General features: G+C 38.6%; 1 protein-coding gene across 2 annotated transcripts in view; it reads left to right on the plus strand.

The window, feature by feature from the left end:
• LOC140476999 (actin, cytoplasmic type 5-like) overlaps positions 1–13,485 on the plus strand; it is a 71,089-nt gene extending 57,604 nt beyond the window's left edge. Inside the window, exons 1-3 of one of the 2 annotated variants that reach the window (XM_072570064.1) lie at positions 8,376–8,487; positions 8,576–8,724; positions 10,940–13,485. In XM_072570064.1, the coding sequence (XP_072426165.1) occupies positions 8,599–8,724; positions 10,940–11,944 (1,131 nt within the window). In that variant the 5' untranslated portion in view covers positions 8,376–8,487; positions 8,576–8,598 and the 3' untranslated portion in view covers positions 11,945–13,485. Of the gene's footprint in view, positions 1–8,375; positions 8,488–8,575; positions 8,725–10,939 lie in introns of those variants that run through there. The other variant, XM_072570067.1, reaches the window with a different exon arrangement.
• Positions 13,486–19,194: the final 5,709 nt, after the last annotated feature.

The raw sequence follows: 19,194 nt of genomic DNA on the forward strand, positions 1-19,194 counted from the left end.
AGGGTCTGTTTCCGTGCCGTACATCTCTGAGTCTTGAGTATATGACTCTATGACTCAGAGACTTGTCAGCATGTAGCTCCACCATTTCCCAAGCAATTACAACGTCTTTGAGTTCCTCCTTCCTTTTCATTCCACTGAATTACAGCTTTTACTGGAATGTTACTTCTCTCCTCCACAGTGAAGACTGATGCAAATTATCAGTTCTAAAGAAGAGTCATATTAAACTCGAAACATTAAATCCGTAAAAGATGGTGGAATTCTAATTTGGAAACAATTTTCACTTACTTGTCTCTTCGTAATAAATAATATTTTAAATTCCTTAAGTTTCTGTCCCTTCCTTTAAAACTCTGTCTTAAATCTCAGTGATGGCATTCAATGATTGAGAGGTTAGCGATTTGAGTGGTTATAAGCTATGTTCTTTTAACCACTTCAGCAAGATATATGATTTTTAGTGTGTTGGCAAACTGACATGTGTAAAACCTTGTACTACTCCTTTCCAGGTCATTATTTTGTTCCCTATTTTCTCCTATTTCTGGTTCCAGGCTCCTTGCTTTATCTTTTGCTTTCTGGACATTGTACATTGAACAATGAATGTCACCACTTATCATCTAATGATGGAAGGAGGGTCATGGTGGAGCAGCTTAAGATAGTTGGGCCTAAGAAACTGACTGTAATGAGAACTGGAGTTGAATAGTCTTGACAAAGCCCAAACTCAGCTTAAGTAAGGAAGTTATTTGCTGATTAAGTGCTGCCTGATAGGACTATTGACAGCTTCCATTATATTTTGATGATTAAAAGAGTAAAATGATGGGGCAGTAATTGGTCAAATTGACTTATCTTGCTTTGTGTGAGCACTTGGTCAATTTTACACTTTGTCAGACAGATACAAGTTGTTGAACTGGTGGCATTTGGGTAAAGGCACTGTTAGGTCTGAAGCAAATCTTCAACTCCACAGCTTGACGTTGTCAGGGCCTTTTCTATAAGGTGAAACTTAAACACACTCTCTGTTAACCCCTACAAGGCCCATGGATAGTCACTAATTAACCTCCTCATGGAGCTTGTTGAGTATGCGTTCCCTTGGTAACCGGCAATGGCCTGCCTAACTGCAACTCATCACTTGAGCTTTTTATAAAGCAGATCCAATTGCCTGTAATGGACTTTACATGTAAATATCTAATTGGCTTCAAAGTGCTTCACTGTTGATGGTAGTTAATATTTAATAATAATAAAAACGTTATGGTGATGTGGTAATGGGGAAAAAAAAATCAGTTGTGTGTAAGAGCACTTCAAGAAACATCAGGCAGACCTAGGGATGCGTCTGCAGATTTGTCTGCCTCGACTGAGACCAGCCTATGTATGCCATGAGTAGTGACTCTATTTTAGTGTTCAGCAATGAACAGTGTTCCTTGTCTTGTTGGGTTTCCTGAGTTATTTCATATTTTGTAGTGAACAATGAAAAACAACCTGTTCTCCAAATTACCTGAACCCTCAAAATCAACTGAAAGATATTGATGACTGAGGGATTTGTCAGACTGTCCACCTTTGTTACCATCCAAGCTGTGTTGACATTTGCACCTCTGGTTACACAACAAGTTATTATTAACAGCTTTGCTATGGCCCACGTTGCATCCATCTATGAGGGGTCTGCCTTTCCCCATGCCCTACTGAGTCATGTTTGATTACCAGGGATCTCACTGACTATAAGATCCTAACTCAATATGCTATGTTGTTGCAGTTCACTACTGCAGTTGAGATCTTTTATGATGAAAACTGTTCTGTGCATCTTGACTTTAGATTAAGATGGCTGTAGCATTACAGCCGTCACAGCCTGAAAGAAAATAATAAGTTTTTTAATTGTCTCTGTCACTGATAATTGTTTCAGACCCTCTGATAGCTTACTATGAAGGAATATAATAACTTAGGGACTTTCATAGTCACATGCAAGAGTTTCTAAATAACTGACAAAATAAATTAGTCAGATTCTACAGTTCTAGAACTCTCTATTACACCTAGTTCTGATCTGCCATTCCATTTCTAAACTCCCAGAGAGTGAGTTTTTTTTTGTTTGTGAATCATTAACAGGAGGAGTGTGTCCTGCTACAAAATGTGATTGGAATGACAATTATGAGCTTTCTATTCATGTCTTGTCCTTCATGGATTTTCCTCTCTCAATATTGGCTATTGTTACCTATGTGAAAAATCTTGGGATTATTATACTAAAATTGATAATATCCATTGCTTTGAATTGAATGTTCAATTAATAATTTCTTTCACCCCTCAAACCGATAATGATGTTAAGATATTGGCAGCTGCTAATCAATCTGAGTTTTTGACATTGGAACCTTTAAGTTCTGTTATCCCTCCACCCCTTTCATCGAAGTATTGTCTGGTGAAACATCAAACTTTGTTATTCTGAGATAAATTAACCTCTTTATCACCCCTAAAACCTCAATTTACTCACCCTCAGCACAATTCTTTTGGCACAGGTGTAAAATACACAAGGGTTATTTGGCTTCCCCATCCCCCCACCAACTCCTGGAAATGATGTCAATAGTGATGTAATAGACCTTAGGACAGTTATGGCACCATAGCCTATTGATGAACATAAATTACCTATTGTGAATAAGACAACATTATTCACAACAAAACCATGGCCACATAAAGTGGTGGAGAAATTAGCAGGTCTGGCAGCATCTGTGGAGACAGAGAGAAAAATAAAGTTAATGTTTTGTGGTAATATGACCAGGAACTATCATGAATAGGAATATGAGAGTTCCAAACAAGAGACATAACGATCACAAAACTAATTTGGTTTCTCCCACCACAGATACAACCAGATGTGCCAAGTTGCTCCAGCACTTCATTTTCTTTCAGATCTCTAGCAACCACAGTAGATTTCTGTTAAAACCTTGATTCCTAAAAGTTTGATTCATTTTTAGAACTGAACTTGAATATTTTCTTTCCCCCAACTTACATCTCAAATTGTTTGTCAGTAAACTGTTGAGTAAAACGTTTGAAACTAATCTTGATGTGGACATTGTGTATAGTGTTTTGATACATTTGAAACCTTGTGTTTTTTGTAAATAATTCGATCTTCCTAAAATAAGGCTACTGCAATCTTTGAACACTTGTCCCATTAACTGCGCCATTGTTAAAATTAAACATGTTAACCATCACCAATACGGAACTTACATTTGTGTAGTCATCTTCCTGAGATCTGGAAATCCTCAAATACTTCTAAGCCACTGAAGTACTATAATTATTTCTACAGAATAGTGAAAGGCATTGCCATCACATTCGATAGAACAGATCATCTCATTTTGAATTCTACCTGCCATTTTTTTAAGCGCAGTTGCCATTTTCTTTCACTCATGGAACATGGCTGTTACTGGCTGGGCTTGTATTTTTAACCTATCTCTACTACCCTACTAAGTGGTGAGCTGCCTTAATCATAGAATCATAGAGCTGTACATCACAGAAACAGACCCTTCGGTCCAGGTCGTCCATATCAACCAGATATCCTAAATTAATCTAGTCCCATTTACCAGCATTTGGCCCTTATTCTTCTAAACCCTTCCTATTCATGGACCCATCCAGGTACTTCTTAAATGCTGTAATTGTACCAGCCTCCACCACTTCCTGTGGCAGCACATTCCATACATGCACCACCCTCTGCATGAAACCATTGCATCTTAGGCCCCTTTTAAATCTTTCTCCTCTTGCCATAAACCCATGCCCTCTAGCTTTCGATCCCCCTACCCTTAGAAAAAGACCTTGGCTATTCACCCTATCCATGCCCCTCATGTTTTCATAAATGTCTATAAGGTCATCCCTCAGCCTCTGATGTTCCAAGGAAAATAGTCCCAGCCTATTCAGCCTCTCCCTATAGTTCAAACCCTCCAACCCTGACAACATTCTTGTAAACCTTTTCTGAATGCTATCAAGTTTAACAGGGAGACCAGAATTGCACACAATATTCCAAAAGTGGCCTAACCAATATCCTATGCAGCTGCAACATGACCTCCCAATGCCTATAATCAGGGCAGTGACCAATAAAGACAAATGTACTAAACGCTTCCTTCACTATCCTGTCTACCTATGACTTCACTTTCAAGGAACTGCACCCAAGGTCTCTGTTTGGCAATACCTCCCAGGGCCCGACCATTCAGTGTATAAGTCCTGCTCTGATTTGCCTTACAAAATGCAATACCTCATATTTATCTAAACTAAACAGCTAATCGGGTCATCTGGCCAAGTCCCATTTTACTCTGAGGTAACCTTCTTTGCTGTTCACTGAACCACCAATTTGGTATAATTTGCAAGCCTACAAAACAATCATCCTATGTCCACATCAAATTATTTATATAAATGATTTTTGAGCTGCTACAACCTATGTGCTGTCCATAAACCCACAATGCCATTTCGGTCAGAATTCTATGATGTCTCCTTTGGGTTCATGTGCAGGACTCGTGACCCTTTAGTCCTAGTGACAAGTGCCTATGGGATAGGATGTCCAGGGTTTACAATTAGTCTTCAATCTCAAGATATTATTCACAAAATAGTATGAAATGAAGGATGAAGCAAAATCCAACAGTAAAATTCTTGCTAAAGTTACACCAAGCTCCATCTTCCTCATGTCCATGTAAAACTACCAATAGCTATTTCAAAGTTCTCTCATAAGCTCCAACAAATTATAGATGGCAGTTGAGTTCCAGTGCTTGGAGTTCTAATCAGCACAGTCAATGTTGTATAAGGAAATTGTCCTGAAATGATTAATATTGAAGTAGCAAATCTCTGAGAAACGCTTATTCCTCCACAAGAACCCAATGGAGACAGATATGTGGCTTCTGCTATTTGTAATTATGCCTAACTAGATAATGGTACCAATTGCTATTATGCTATAGGTGATACATTACTTTAAAAGACAATTTTTTAATATATTCACCCATGGGACATTGGTGCCGCTGGCTGGGGCTTTGCCCATCCATTGTTGCCCTCGAGAAAATGGCAATGAGTTGCAATCATGAACCGCTGTAGTCCACGTGCTTTAGATGGACGCATGATGACTTTAGGGAGGGAATTCCAGAATTTTGAATCAACAGCACTGATGGAACAGCAATAGATTTTCAAGTCTGGAAGGTGAGTGGCTTGGAGGGGAACTTGTATCTGCTGTCCCTGTCCTTCTAGATGGAAACAGTCATGGGTTTGGAACTTCAGTGAATTTCTGTGGGACATCTAGGAGATGTATATTGCTACTGCTGATCATCGGTGGTTGAGGAATTAGAATATTGTGGATGTGGTACTTCTCTCTAGTGGCATATCTTCTACATTTTTAATTGGTTAGGCCCTTAGACCTAACAAAGAAAGGAGGATCAGAGGCAGTGAACTACTACACTCAAAAGCCCCCGATGGTTAGTACCCTCATCCCAATGCGACATGCAGCAAATATAGCAGATTGGAGAGTAAATACTCAGATGGTAATGTGAAAGGTGTTGGTTGAAAGATAATTATTGGGTGTAACACAATAGGGACATCTCTCTGAGGATAATACTATCCTCTAGCACCCACACCTCCAAATATAATTTGAGTTCTGAGGAAGGATCACTCGACCTGAAATGTTAACTCTGATTTCTCTCCACAAATGCTACCAGACCTGTTGAGCTTTTCCAGCAATTTCTATTTTTGTGTCTAATTTACAGCATCCACAGTTCTTTCGATTTCTTATAATAAGAGAAGTAGATCAATTGGACTTTTGAACAAACTCTGTGATTCAATTAGTTCATAGGCAACCCTCTACTTAGGCAACACACCTGTGTACTATCCACAGTTATATCCTTTGACATATTCTTTCAGTCCCTTAGTATCTAAAAATCTCTTAATTTCTGAATTGAATTTACTCAACAATTATTTACTCAGTTGTACATTGTGAACAAAGTGAGGCATATGTATAACTGTACATCTCCTAACTCTATAAACCACAAACAGTGTAAATAAGAATCTCTTTACATGCCTTTGAGATAATCAAATTACAAATAAATAAATCAACCTCCTGTAAGGAACTCTTCAATTCAAGTATTTGAAATTTAAAACAGGTTGTCAAGAGAAACCTGTCAGATTAAAATTAAATTATTTGAGATAATGATTAACTCCTGAACCCCATGGCACCCACTGTCATTGAAAGCTTCAAGAGTACAGGAGCACCCAGTCAAAGACATGACCTCAAAACAGAGGCAGAGAGTCAAGTCAAATTGGACATCCTGATGGTCCACTGAGCTGAAAAACAAGGAGGTCCTTAGGCCTACCACACTGGTACCTCCATTCCCTGCCACCACATCACTTGGCCAAAGGTCAGGAGCATGGGCTGTATTTCAACTATAAATTTAGTCCTCCTCTGAACTGGCCTGTTCTTCACTGATATTTTAACTTTTGTTATCAACCAAAACTTGATTCCAATCTCACTTTTTCCAGATGCTGCACTTCAGTTAAAAAGCCCATGTGGTGCTGCAATTCCAATTTTTAAAAATTCCATTGCTTCATCTCTCTCTGTTCAACTGATTTAAGGGCCCTTTACCAGTGCCAAAGTACAAAATCTTGGATTCATCAGCCTTCCCAAGATCCCAGCTTTCACATCTCTACTCTACAATGCACCACTTCAAGGATTCTGTCAGTTGTTTTTTTCAAGTGTGGACTGATGATGCAACCTCCATATGTCATTCAGGTGAATAATAGTAGAACACACGGCTCCAGTAATGTTTTGTTTCAGATTTTCCATCACCAATTATGATCAACCACAGAAGTTGAAAATGATCTACATTTATTCACAATAGTTGTGGACTGAATCTTCCTACCATTCTCACCGTGCTAATCCATTAGTTGCAAATCCATCATCTCTTTTTTTAAAAATAAACTCTTGTACAACACATTGCCGGCTTTCTTTTTTTGAAAATCAGAAAATCAACCTAGTAGTCAAATACCTTCTGAAAATCTACATACACCACATAATCTGGTTCTCCTTTATCTACATTACATGTCATTTTTAAAAAACGCTAATAAATTAGTCAAACACAATTTCGCTTTCATAAAATCCTTATGACTCTACCTGACTTAATTTACATTTTCTAAGTGTTTATTTTAATTGTTAGTTTCACCTCGAGAAAAGGCCTTTATTTCCTTCACCGATGTTTTTGTAACAAACAAACAGAAGAGATCCTATACATAGAGTGAATTCATCAATTCCCAGAAACTCTGCCTCCAGAAGAATTGTTAGATTATGTGTGTTTCTGCCAATCTCAACATTGCCCTTTATATACAAAATAGTCACTGACAGGATTAATGACCATCTCCAGTTTATCTATATTGTTCCATGCTTTAATTCAAAATGATATTTCAATCCACCTATTTTAGTTTTAAAGAGTAGTGATAGTTTGTCAGATGGATAGGTTGCAAAGTAAGTTGTCAAGAGAACATAAAACTACAAAGGAATTTAGATTGATTAAGTAAATGTAAAAATTGGTAGAGTGAGTTTAATGCAGGAAAAAGTGACTATGTCCACTTTGTCAGGAAGAATAAAAAGTGATATACTATTTAAATGAAGAGGGACTGCATAACTCCATGGTACTGAGAGGATTAGTTGTTCCAGTACACAAATCATAGGAAGTTGGTATGAAAGTAGGTCAAAGGATTAGAATATGCATTGAATACTAGTACTTATTGCAAAGGAAAGTCAGTATAAATATAAGGAATTATTGCTACGGTTTGGTTAATCTAAGAAATAGAATCCTGAAGAAAAAAGATGGAATGAAATGTATTAATTCATTCAAATACTAGCTCAATTTATTTTGAAAAATAGTGGTTGGTAATACAGTACACAAAGAATACATTGTGTGAGCATTATTTGGGAGCCACTTTAGACCCATGGTCGAAAGCTCTCCACCACTTGAGGTTTGCATTGTGTTATTTCTGAATCTGTTATTATTTTATTAATAACAAATTAATTGTTCTGATTAGTCATCAGTTCCATAGTCATTAGACTATTGTCCTAGTCAATATTACATCTTCAAAAATAAAAACTTAATTCAACAACTCTTCATGTTGTGCTTACAATGATTACATAACAAGAGCCAGCCATTTCAAAGGAATTCAATGTCTGGGATGTCAGTTCAGCCTGAATCTACATTTCAAAATGTTCCAAGCAAATGTAAGCAGGACAATTAGGACTTTAAACCTAACATCAGATTTAAAGAATTCTTTTCATTTACATTAAAGAAAAGGCAAACTAAAACAGGAGCATTGTTTGAAATTAAAACTAAAAGGTTTAAACATGAATAGGAGTATTTTAGCTCCTCCCCCATGTCAAGCCCATGTGATATGGGCGAGCTGAATCTGATGCAGTATAAAAGAACAGTGAATGAGCTGAAGAACATATGAGTAATCATATTTGCTGAGTGCTGTAATGCAAGAGGAGTTGTGCTGGGAATATCTTTGAAGGTAAGATTTGCTTGTCAACTTATTGCAAGAAAGTGGTTTGCTTTTCTTTCTGTCTGTGAAATGTTGTGATTTTTGGTTCTCTTTGCAGTGATTTCCAGCAGATTCTGAGTCATGGGGGATGAGGAGATTGCAGCTCTGGTTGTGGATAATGGATCTGGGATGTGTAAGGCTGGGTTTGCAGGGGATGATGCTCCTAGAGCTGTATTTCCTTCCATTATTGGAAGGCCTCGGCACCAGGTAATTTTATTCTAATTAATTATTCAAAATAAAATATTTTAAAAGGAGATTTTCAAATTTTGGTTTATACATCAAGATGAGTTTAGAGTTTGAAGTGGTCTTCTGGGCATGACTGGTCTCCCTGTCCTTTATATGATCTGTAAAGGATATTGCTTATGAGAAAACATGACATCAAATCCCACCACAGTACAGACTCATGTTTGAAAAGAAAACTAAAACTAAGATTTTATTGTTTTTAGTATTGTTTTTAGTTCTTTTTACAGCAATGATTATGCTGTAAGTTACACATCCTATCGTATTGATCCTGACCAACATTTGGCCCTAAAACACTGTCTATTCATTCTTTCCATGTGTCTCTTCCTATTCAACATCATATTGAGTTTTCATTTGTATTGTTTTGGAAAGAGTTTTGCATTTATATTGTCTTTTTCAAGGACAATCTCTTCTGTTTCTATTCAATATGTATTAGATTCAACTCCCATCAACTTGAGTGACTGTTAACAGCTTTCTGAAATGCCCAATGAAGCCATTCAATTGTGTCCAACATCTAAAGCAGGGTAACTAGGAATGAGCAAGATATTCTTACCAATAACACCTGCATCCCAGTCGTGGGATGTTTGAGGACTGTGAAGGTCAGGAATGCAATGTTAAGGTTGGGCTACATGGACCAGCAGTTGGGTTGCTAGGAAACCTGACTGCATTCTGTTGCCTATGTTAACCCATCATTTACAAGACCAAGAAAAAAATCCTTCAGAAAGGTCATTTCCTCTTTTGAGCGTAGGTCAAAATGTACTTTTTAATTAAAAATATTTTTTCTATCCTGATCTGGTATACAAATACTGCAATAAAAGAGCCTAAGCATTTTGACAGACTAGAAGCTTTCATATTTCATGTTTTGTTTTTTGTATTTTAACAAGGACCTATATATTTGGAGAGATAATAATGGGAATATTTCTGTTGATTGAACCGGATATGTAAACTTCTTTGCTGACCTACAAATCAAAGTTTAAGGTCAAAAATGAGGCTGATTTTTATCAAGAGAAATAATGTTAGCTTTCTGTTGTAGTTTGTTACTCCAATTTGCTTGAAAGCATTCAGTCTGAGCAACAAAATATTAACCTGTATCTATCTGTCCTTGAGCACAAAAGGAAGCTTGCAAACTAACTGCGACAGAACCAGCATGGTTGTTCAGTGGCTGTTACTAGAATAGCAATTCAGAATCCAGAGAATGTGAATTACAACCCTAGTTTAAAACATCTGGGAACAAAAAAGCTACAGTCAGTAACAGTAACAGAAGCACTCTGCCAATAAAGTAAAACTTGTTCAACAGTGTCCTTTTTTACTTCCAGGAAAAAAATACCATTCAGGCTGATGATTCCTGGTCCCTCACTGATTTGGTTGTCCACTGAAATGACTGAGTGAGCGATTCCGCTATAGTCACCTTTTTTGAGTGACTAAGCAGAAGTAGATAATACCAACTTTGCTAACAACACTCACACCTGGGAATAAATTACAGTTTGCTACTGAAGGAAATGTTATCCTCTTTAGTTCAGTGCCCAGCAGGGAATGAACCTTCAATGACTTATACCTTTGCTGACATACATTCTTTATTTATCCTGGTCACATGATAATGATTTATACAAATAGGAGAAGCTGATAAGTCTTTGCCTAGAAATGCTGCAGTCCACCTGATGTAGTTACATCTCCTATCCTATTGGTCCTGACCAGTATTTAGCCCTAAAATAGTCTATTCATTCTTTCCATGTGTCTTTTCCCATTCAACATCATTTGAGTTTCCATTTATTTTGTTTTGGAAAGAGATTTGCATTTATATTGCCTTTTTCAAGACTTACCCCAAGTCCCTTTCACAAGATATGAAAGACTGCTGAAATATATTCACTGTAATTTAGGGAACAATGTCAATGAACACAATCTGCTTTTTGTGATGTTGACTGTTGGCCAGAACACCGGGGAAGAGGGGGGGGCTAATTCCCTGGCTCTACTTTAAAGTATTACCATGGATTTTGTTTTATATATCCACATAAGAAGAGAACTGAGAGTCTTGGCTTTACCTCATGAATAGCAGCACCTCTGACTATGCAGCACACCCTCAGGTTAAATCTTCTAGTTTGTGCTTAAGGCCTGAATGCACCTTGAGTGTTCTACTAACTGTACCATGGTTGACTTGGCCTTGCTCATGATCTTCTAATTTCAGGGAGTGATGGTTGGAATGGGTCAGAAAGACAGTTATGTTGGTGATGAAGCCCAGAGCAAGAGAGGGATTCTGACCCTGAAGTATCCAATTGAGCATGGGATTGTGACCAACTGGGATGACATGGAGAAGATCTGGCACCACACTTTCTACAATGAGCTGCGAGTTGCCCCAGAGGAACATCCTGTCCTCCTCACAGAGGCACCTCTCAATCCCAAAGCTAATCGGGAGAAGATGACTCAGATTATGTTTGAGACCTTTAACACACCGGCTATGTATGTCTCCATTCAGGCTGTCCTGTCCTTGTACGCTTCTGGCCGCACTACAGGTATTGTAATGGACTCTGGTGATGGTGTTACTCACACTGTACCTATTTATGAGGGATATGCCTTGCCCCATGCCATTCTGCGACTAGACCTGGCTGGCAGAGACCTGACTGACTACCTGATAAAGATTCTGACTGAACGTGGGTACTCATTCACAACCACAGCTGAAAGGGAGATTGTCCGTGACATCAAAGAAAAGTTATGCTACATGGCTCTTGACTTTGAGTCTGAAATGGTAATGGCTGCCTCCTCTTCAACTCTAGAGAAAAGCTATGAGCTACCAGATGGTCAAGTCATCACCATTGGCAATGAACGTTTCAGATGTCCAGAGGCTCTCTTCCAACCTTCCTTTCTAGGAATGGAAACAACTGGAATCCATGAGACCACCTTCAACAGCATTATGAAATGTGACATAGACATCAGGAAGGATCTGTATGCCAATACAGTGTTGTCTGGTGGATCCACCATGTACCCAGGTATTGCTGATCGAATGCAAAAAGAAATCACAGCCTTGGCTCCAAGCACAATGAAGATTAAAATCATTGCTCCACCTGAAAGGAAGTATTCAGTGTGGATTGGTGGGTCTATCTTGGCTTCTCTCTCCACCTTCCAACAAATGTGGATCACTAAACAGGAATATGATGAATCAGGGCCATCAATAGTTCATCGAAAGTGTTTTTGATCTGAGCTTGTTCTGTGTAATGTGAATGTCCAGGCTGTCAAAGTAGAATATTGCCTTAAAATGCTTTAACTTGCCATTTTTCTTAATTATGTTGTTAAAAAAAGGTTTATTATATTAAGATAGAGGTTCATATTCTAAATGATATTCAAGGGAGTTTACTCACTTAAAATCCAGTGTGTAGGTAGAAAGTTGAATCCATTTGTTTTTTTTTTCCCCAAATCTGTTCCTTCTTATCCTTGTCTACAGTCTTCACCAGTTTCAATATTAAATCAGCTTAAATTTCATTCAGGATTCCTTGATATGCAAAAATAAACCCTCCATATATCTCCCTCCTTTAAGAATTAATTATTATTTTAATGATTATTCATCCTCTTGAAGCCACCAACATGTGCTTGAGAGCACATCTGTCCATAATAAGCCAAGATGCCCGTGTCAAAACTTCTGTTGTGAATGTAAACAATGCCGACTCCAAATTGCATATATATATATATATATCCTATTTAGTGGGCTAATCTTGCTTTGCATAATTCAGGATAAACTAAATTAAGCATTGTAGGTCATTATTCAGAGCTTTAAACCCACCACATGCTGTGCTGTTCAACACTATCCCTCCCTCAGGGATTGCCTATTGAATCTCAATGAGCTTTGGCTGCTGAACATTGTCAGTGATCACTGTTTTTTGCACACCGCCTTCAGGAAGTAATAATTTTGAAGAGGAAGTAATAAAGCATAGGATAAAGAATTACAAAGTACCACAAGTGACCGACTCAAGCGATTGTAACTCTTATGACTGAGGGATTACCACTTAACTATCTTAGGGATCTTGTAATTCTTATTAATTGCCTTGGTGCAACTGATCAGGTGAACTCCTCAAAGAATAAATTAGGGGAAACCAAGAACTTTAAACATGCTGATTTAAAGGACAGTAACAACCAAGTTTTCAATGTGGAATGGAAGATAGAACATCATCAAGGTTATATGTGTGGAATACTGGCCTTTCTTTGGTATCACTACTGAATGAGGAAGGTTCAATTTCAGAATATTTAACCTTAAGCAATCTGAAATGTTAGCTGAAAACTTGATCTGTAGGTTCCTTGTGTTGTAATACATACCAAAGTCCCAGTCATAGTCACCACAACCAACAGGTTCAGAATGTACACCCTAAGTGACTATTTTGCTAATATGGTAATTCTTCTTCCAAATGAGAACCCACTTTAACTCCATTTCTCTCCACAGGTGGGTTTCTCCAGTATTGTGTTGTTTATGTTTCATGTCCAGTATGACTCTTCTACAGAATCCACTAAACTTTGTCCAATAAGCTCATTCTGGCCTCCTCTCCATATGAAAGCGTGTCAAAGCTCGATAACCAGGAACTGAATCCTGCTTTATATTCCTTGGCTATTGTGAATAAAGTGCTCCATCTGACTTGTGCGCAATTAGTGTTGTACTAAGAGGGATTCTGCTTCTCCTTCTCCCTTTTAACTGTTTGGAGTCAGTGTGTATAGTTTCCCTGTAGTAAATAAATCATAAATGTAATGTGATTACGCTTTTGATGTTGTCTGCCTCTTCTCTCTAAGCACTATATCTGTTTTGTTGTGACAGTAAATTGTTCCTCCTCTGGTAACTTTCAATCCCAAGTCACTAATGAAGGCACATTTTCCTAATATTTCTCATTCTCCTTCTAATTCTAGTGAACATGTATCCTGTTTCTGATATTCAGTGGTAGTTGGGTTTGGCACAGGTTCCAATACAATTTCCAGAATTGTTCTCAGAGTATGCTTCTGTAAACAGCACCACCAACCATGTGAGAAATAGCTGCCCACTTCTTGCCCCAGCTTTTAAACTGTAACTGTGTACACTTTATGCTACAGGGACTAAATTCAGACACCAGACCACCTACAATACATTTTGTGGTTAAAATCTACGTGGTACAAGAGTTTGTTAGTTCATACTGAGAAGCCTTAAGGTTGAGTTTAATGTTGTTCCAATGTAAGATGTATTTGACCTTACAGTTTAATCTTCTTCTCTTAAGGTGCTTATATAATTGAAAAACATATCACAACCTCAGAATCTCTCAATGCCCGAAAGTGTTTCAAGGCTTATTAAGAAAAATCTTTGACATGTAGACCTCAATATCATGTAGCAGCCATCAAGTACACAGCATAGTCACGCAATAAAATGAATAACCAGATAATTTGCCTTACATATTGGTTAACTGAACCTACAAACCCTCCCTTTAGTCTATCCAATAATTCCAAAGAATTTTTTATATTCACCTTAAAAGACAAATGAATCTTATCAGGGGAAAAATGGCACCTCCAACTGTGCTGCTCTTCTCAGTAAAGCTCTGCCATGTCATAAGATGCCATTTGGCCTGTTATGGACCAGAGTCTAGATTAGAGTGGCGCTGGAAAAGCACAGCAGGTCAGGCAGCATCGGAGGAGCAGGAAAATCAACTTTTCTTGATTTTCCTGCTCCTCGGATGCTGCCTGACCTGCTGTGCTTTTCCTGCACTACTCTAATCTAGACTCTGATTTCCATCATCTGCAGTCCTCACTTTTGCCCTGTTATGGACCAGGCCCAATCCCTCAAAACATTTTTAAGCAGGTTGCCCAGACCTTAACTTTGCTATGTTAGTGTATAGCGGATTTTCCCGGAGAGAATTTAGCTGGTCAGACCACTGAGTTTTAAACAAAACAATGTATTTATAAGATTACTGAACCAAACACAAAGAACTGAAAATAGAATACCAAAACTTATCCCATCCATACCTGACAGGCTATCCTGACTTAATGGTGCTGTTCCAAAATACTTGCAACAATCCCAATAAACATCTCTTGGCACAAAAGGTAAAAATGAAAACACATCCTTACAGGTTTGAAGTCAGAAGAGGACAAAGAGTGGCAGCTTCTCACACAGACTCAATTGACTAATCTAAATTAAGGCTAGCTACGCAGCTAGCTGGCTTCTTCCCTTTGATTATACTGTTTTTTTAAAGACTTGAAAGCCTTCTGCTGGAGGCATTATCTGTTATGTGTAAATAAAAAGGACTCCAATAAACTCTGCAAACCCTGTCCAGTTGAAACCTGGCCAATTACCCCCTCTTTGAAAAAAACTCAAGGGCATAGTAACTTTGAGAAAGGATCAGCTTTGTCACAGGCCCCTCAAGCCTCCACTGCTGCTCAATAAACTGAGGGCTGATTTGATTTGACCTTGGCTGAACTTGGTGCCTGCCCTCCATATCTTTCAACACTAAAAGAAAATCAGTATAACTTACCCTTCAGTATATACAATGAGTCATGACTGCTTGCTGGGGAAGAGAATTCCAAACACTAATGATCCTCCTCATCTGTTCTAAATGGAAGATCCCTTCTCTGGACCTTAGTTCTGGTATTCAGCCTCACATATGTGGTCACCTCTCAGGGTGTGCCTTGAATCCATAAATATTCAGAAATAGCAATTCTATAAAAAAAAAAGGGCTTTCCCATTTATTGAAACCTGAAATCATGTTTGACACCACCATTTTCTCTCAAGGATTTTGCATTTATTACTGAGAAAATAAAATACAAAAGCAAGTTTTAAAGTCCTCCAGATGGTTTTATTAGAACTTGTATAGTGTCTCTTTGTTTTCCTTCTCCAAGCACTAGGGATCAAAATGAGAATTGATCTGGGGAGACTGATGTGTGAATAAAGTAGGGGAAGAATGAGGGTGGCAGAGACCAGACAAAATTCAAACAGGAGCTGAATATTTGACAAAAGAAATGACTGAATATGCAGAGAAGGTCAATTCATCAGAAAAGCTAAAGTTTCACAATGGTTCATTTTCAGTCCTGTGTGTTCCTAATTCTTAATCCTAATTCTTAAATCTGATATTATTGATTGGGGTCAAAAAAGCATATCAGGCAGCATCTAAGGAGCAGGAGAGTTGACGTTTCGAGCATAAGCCCAACAAATTCCTCAAATGCTGCCTGACCTGTTGTGCTTTTCCAGCACCACACTTTTTAGACTCTGATCTCCAGCACCTGCAGTCCTCACTTTCTCCTATTATTAATTGGGAGTTAACTTTCTTCATTTGTGTATAGAAATAGACAAATAAATGAAAATCGGTTTGTGATACTTTAGGGACCATGAGTTAACAAACCATGCGGGCTCCTGTGGAAAGTTTTAAAAAATCAGATCAGTTTGGAAAAGAATGTGGAAGATTTCTAATAGTTATCCTTCTCTGACCCATTCACACATACCACTTGAGTGATGAAAAATAGCCTAATAGGCCACTCTTAACAAACTTCCACAACCACCTGATGAAGGAGCAGCACCCCGAAAGCTCGGGTTTCCAAATAAACCTATTGACTATAACCTGTTGTGTGATTTTTAACACTTAACAAAAAAAAGATTTGTTTTTGTTTCACATAGTGAGGAACTAGTTCAGTTCTCATGTGAAGACAGTTAGTACTCACAATTTCTTCTATAGGTATATTGTCCTCTTAGAGAAGGAGAACTGTCTGCTGTCCGACCAATCCAACCTTATATTACTCATTTGATTACTTACAGTGTGGAAACAGGCCCTTTGGCCGAACAAGTCCACACCGACCCGCCGAAGCGCAACCCACCCACTACATTTACTCCTTACCTAACACTACGGGCAATTTAGCATGGCCAATTTACCTGGGCCTGCACATTTTTGGACTGTGGGAGGAAACCGGAGCAAACCCACACAGACACAGGGAAAACATTCAAACTCCACACAGTCAGTCGCCTGAGGCGGGAATTGAACCCGGGTCTCTGGCGCTGTGAGGCAGCAGTGCTAACCACTGTGCCACCGTGCCGCCCAGCATTGCTACCTGTGAGTTAGTGCTGCTGAATTAATTGCATACCAAACTGTGACTACAAATATCACACAGTTTGAGCATCCTGATTTGTGTTCTCACATGAGGCATTGAATCAGGACATATAAGTGAATATCTACCCTGTATTGTTCTTGTGTTACAGTGCCAAGTAGCCTGTGACTCAAGGGTTAACAATGTATTTCATTCAGGCATTTAAGTGTGAGTTCGGAGTCACAAATTGAAGCATTCACACTTACTAATATGCAAAACCACAACCCTTGGCATTAATATTATTCAAATTCCCCAACATCAACATCCTGAGGGGTGAGGTCTCATTTGACTAGAGGTTTACACAGAGCAGACATAAATGCTGCACCAAAAGCAGAAATTGCTGAAAACCCTCAGCATGCCTGGCAGCATCTGTGGAGAGAAATCAGAGCTAACTCAGTTCTGAAGAAGGGTCACTTGACTCGAAATGTTTACTCTGATTTCTCTCCACAGATGCTGTCAGACATGCTGAGTGTTTCCATCAATTTCTGTTTTTGTTTCTGATTTAAAGCATCCACCATTCTTTTGGTTTTTATATAAATATAATAACTAAAGAGCAAATCAGAAATGGGTGATCAATTCACTCCTGCCTCTTTTCCATCATCTACATGCAGAATTCAAGTTCCAGATTGTGATTGAATATGCTCCATTGATGTGGGTGAGAACAGCTTCAAGACTAAAGCATTCACCCCCCATTTAGACCAAAGCATCTGCTTAAATTCCACTGTCCATCCTCATTTCCTGCAGCACCAGCTCAGCCTGTCTTCAGTGTGCACCATTTACAAGACAGCACCTTTCACATCCCTGACCTCTACTGCTGAGGATAGGACCATTGCCTGTAAGTTTCCCTCCAATCTCACGTCCTCCTGACTTGAGAATAGTGTCCTTCATTGTCACAGAGCCAAAATCCTGGAATTATTGATCTACTAACAACAGTTTCTCAAGGGCAATGAGGGATGCTCATACCCCATGTAATAAAATCTGTGCTCTCTGAGGGAAAATGAGGAGATGGAGGAAATACTCTCTTGGAAGAGGACAAGGGCAAACCCCTTTCCCAGTAACACAAAGCCATCTGAACAAACACAAAATTAGAAGCAGTGCTGAAACATAGTTATCAGTTGAGATCCTTTCATGAGCATAGCATTGAAAATGGTGGGGCCTGTTTACTTCCTACATGGGCTTTTTTGTTACAGTGGCAAGTGAACACAAGGGTACAAGTCATATTTGACAAGGCCACTTGTAATTTGCTGAGTAATCAGGCCTGTCAGGCCCACGGTTCTGGCAAGCTGTCGCTTCAGTGTAAGTTAAATGACTTTGGGAATCAGTCAGCACTTTCTGATGACATAAGGCTCAAGGTACGGATCAATAATCTGCTCACCATCTGTTTCTCAGTAACTCAACCCACAGAAGCTATTTTCAGCATTGCAGTACAAGTAATTTTGTTGATAATTTCTGCGCTTTCACTTTGTGCCTGCATTTTGCTGCAGTGCAAAGTCATCCCGAGGTCCTTTGTAAATTAAGCAACACTGGTTTGTTCCTATTTTGTAATTTCTGCTCTCCTGCTGACAATGGAAATCCAATCAAATGCTTGAGCGACTGCACATCCTCTTCCAAAATAAAGACAGATGTGAAGTAACCATTTCATGAGGATTTATTTTTAGTTCTGGTAAATTAAGGTCTACTGTTTGTAAAGTTTTTTGTTTCTTGGGATTTAAGTGGATGTGGTATCTATTACGAAGGGATTGCGACTTAGAGTATTGAGAATCAACAACTAGAGCCATGTGCAGGCTACTCCGATAAAGATTTCATTCCCTAAAGAACATCAGGAGGGTTTTGAGAACAATCATGCACTATATCAATATACCACCCGAAAGGAACATTCACAGTTCCTCAAGGATTAAGTCAAGCATAACGGACAAAGGATTCTGGGATCCCAATGTATACTACAGGCTTCATTCAATCTAACTACTTACACTTGCCGATTCATTTACCCTATCCATATCCACTTGCAGACTTTTTTGTGACATCCTCACCACTTGTTTTTCAACTTATTTTTGTGTCATCGGCAAACTTCACTACAGTACACTTCCCTTACTCAACTCATTAATACATACTGCAAATAGTTGTGACCCCAGCATTGACCTGTGTGGCACACAACTAGTTACAGGTTGCCATCTTAAATTTCTCCCCTTCTTCCAACATTTTACCTTCTATTAGCCAATCCTCTATTCATGCTAAATTTCTACCTCCAACACCATGTGTTCATATTTTCTTAAGTAACCTTATCAAATGCCTTCTGAATATCCAAATATATTACATCCACTACTTTCCCTTTATCTATTCTGCTTGTTACCTCCTCAAAGAATTCTACTAAAT

This window comes from Chiloscyllium punctatum, chromosome 5 (assembly GCF_047496795.1).
Source record: "Chiloscyllium punctatum isolate Juve2018m chromosome 5, sChiPun1.3, whole genome shotgun sequence".
NCBI classification, from domain to species: domain Eukaryota; kingdom Metazoa; phylum Chordata; class Chondrichthyes; order Orectolobiformes; family Hemiscylliidae; genus Chiloscyllium; species Chiloscyllium punctatum.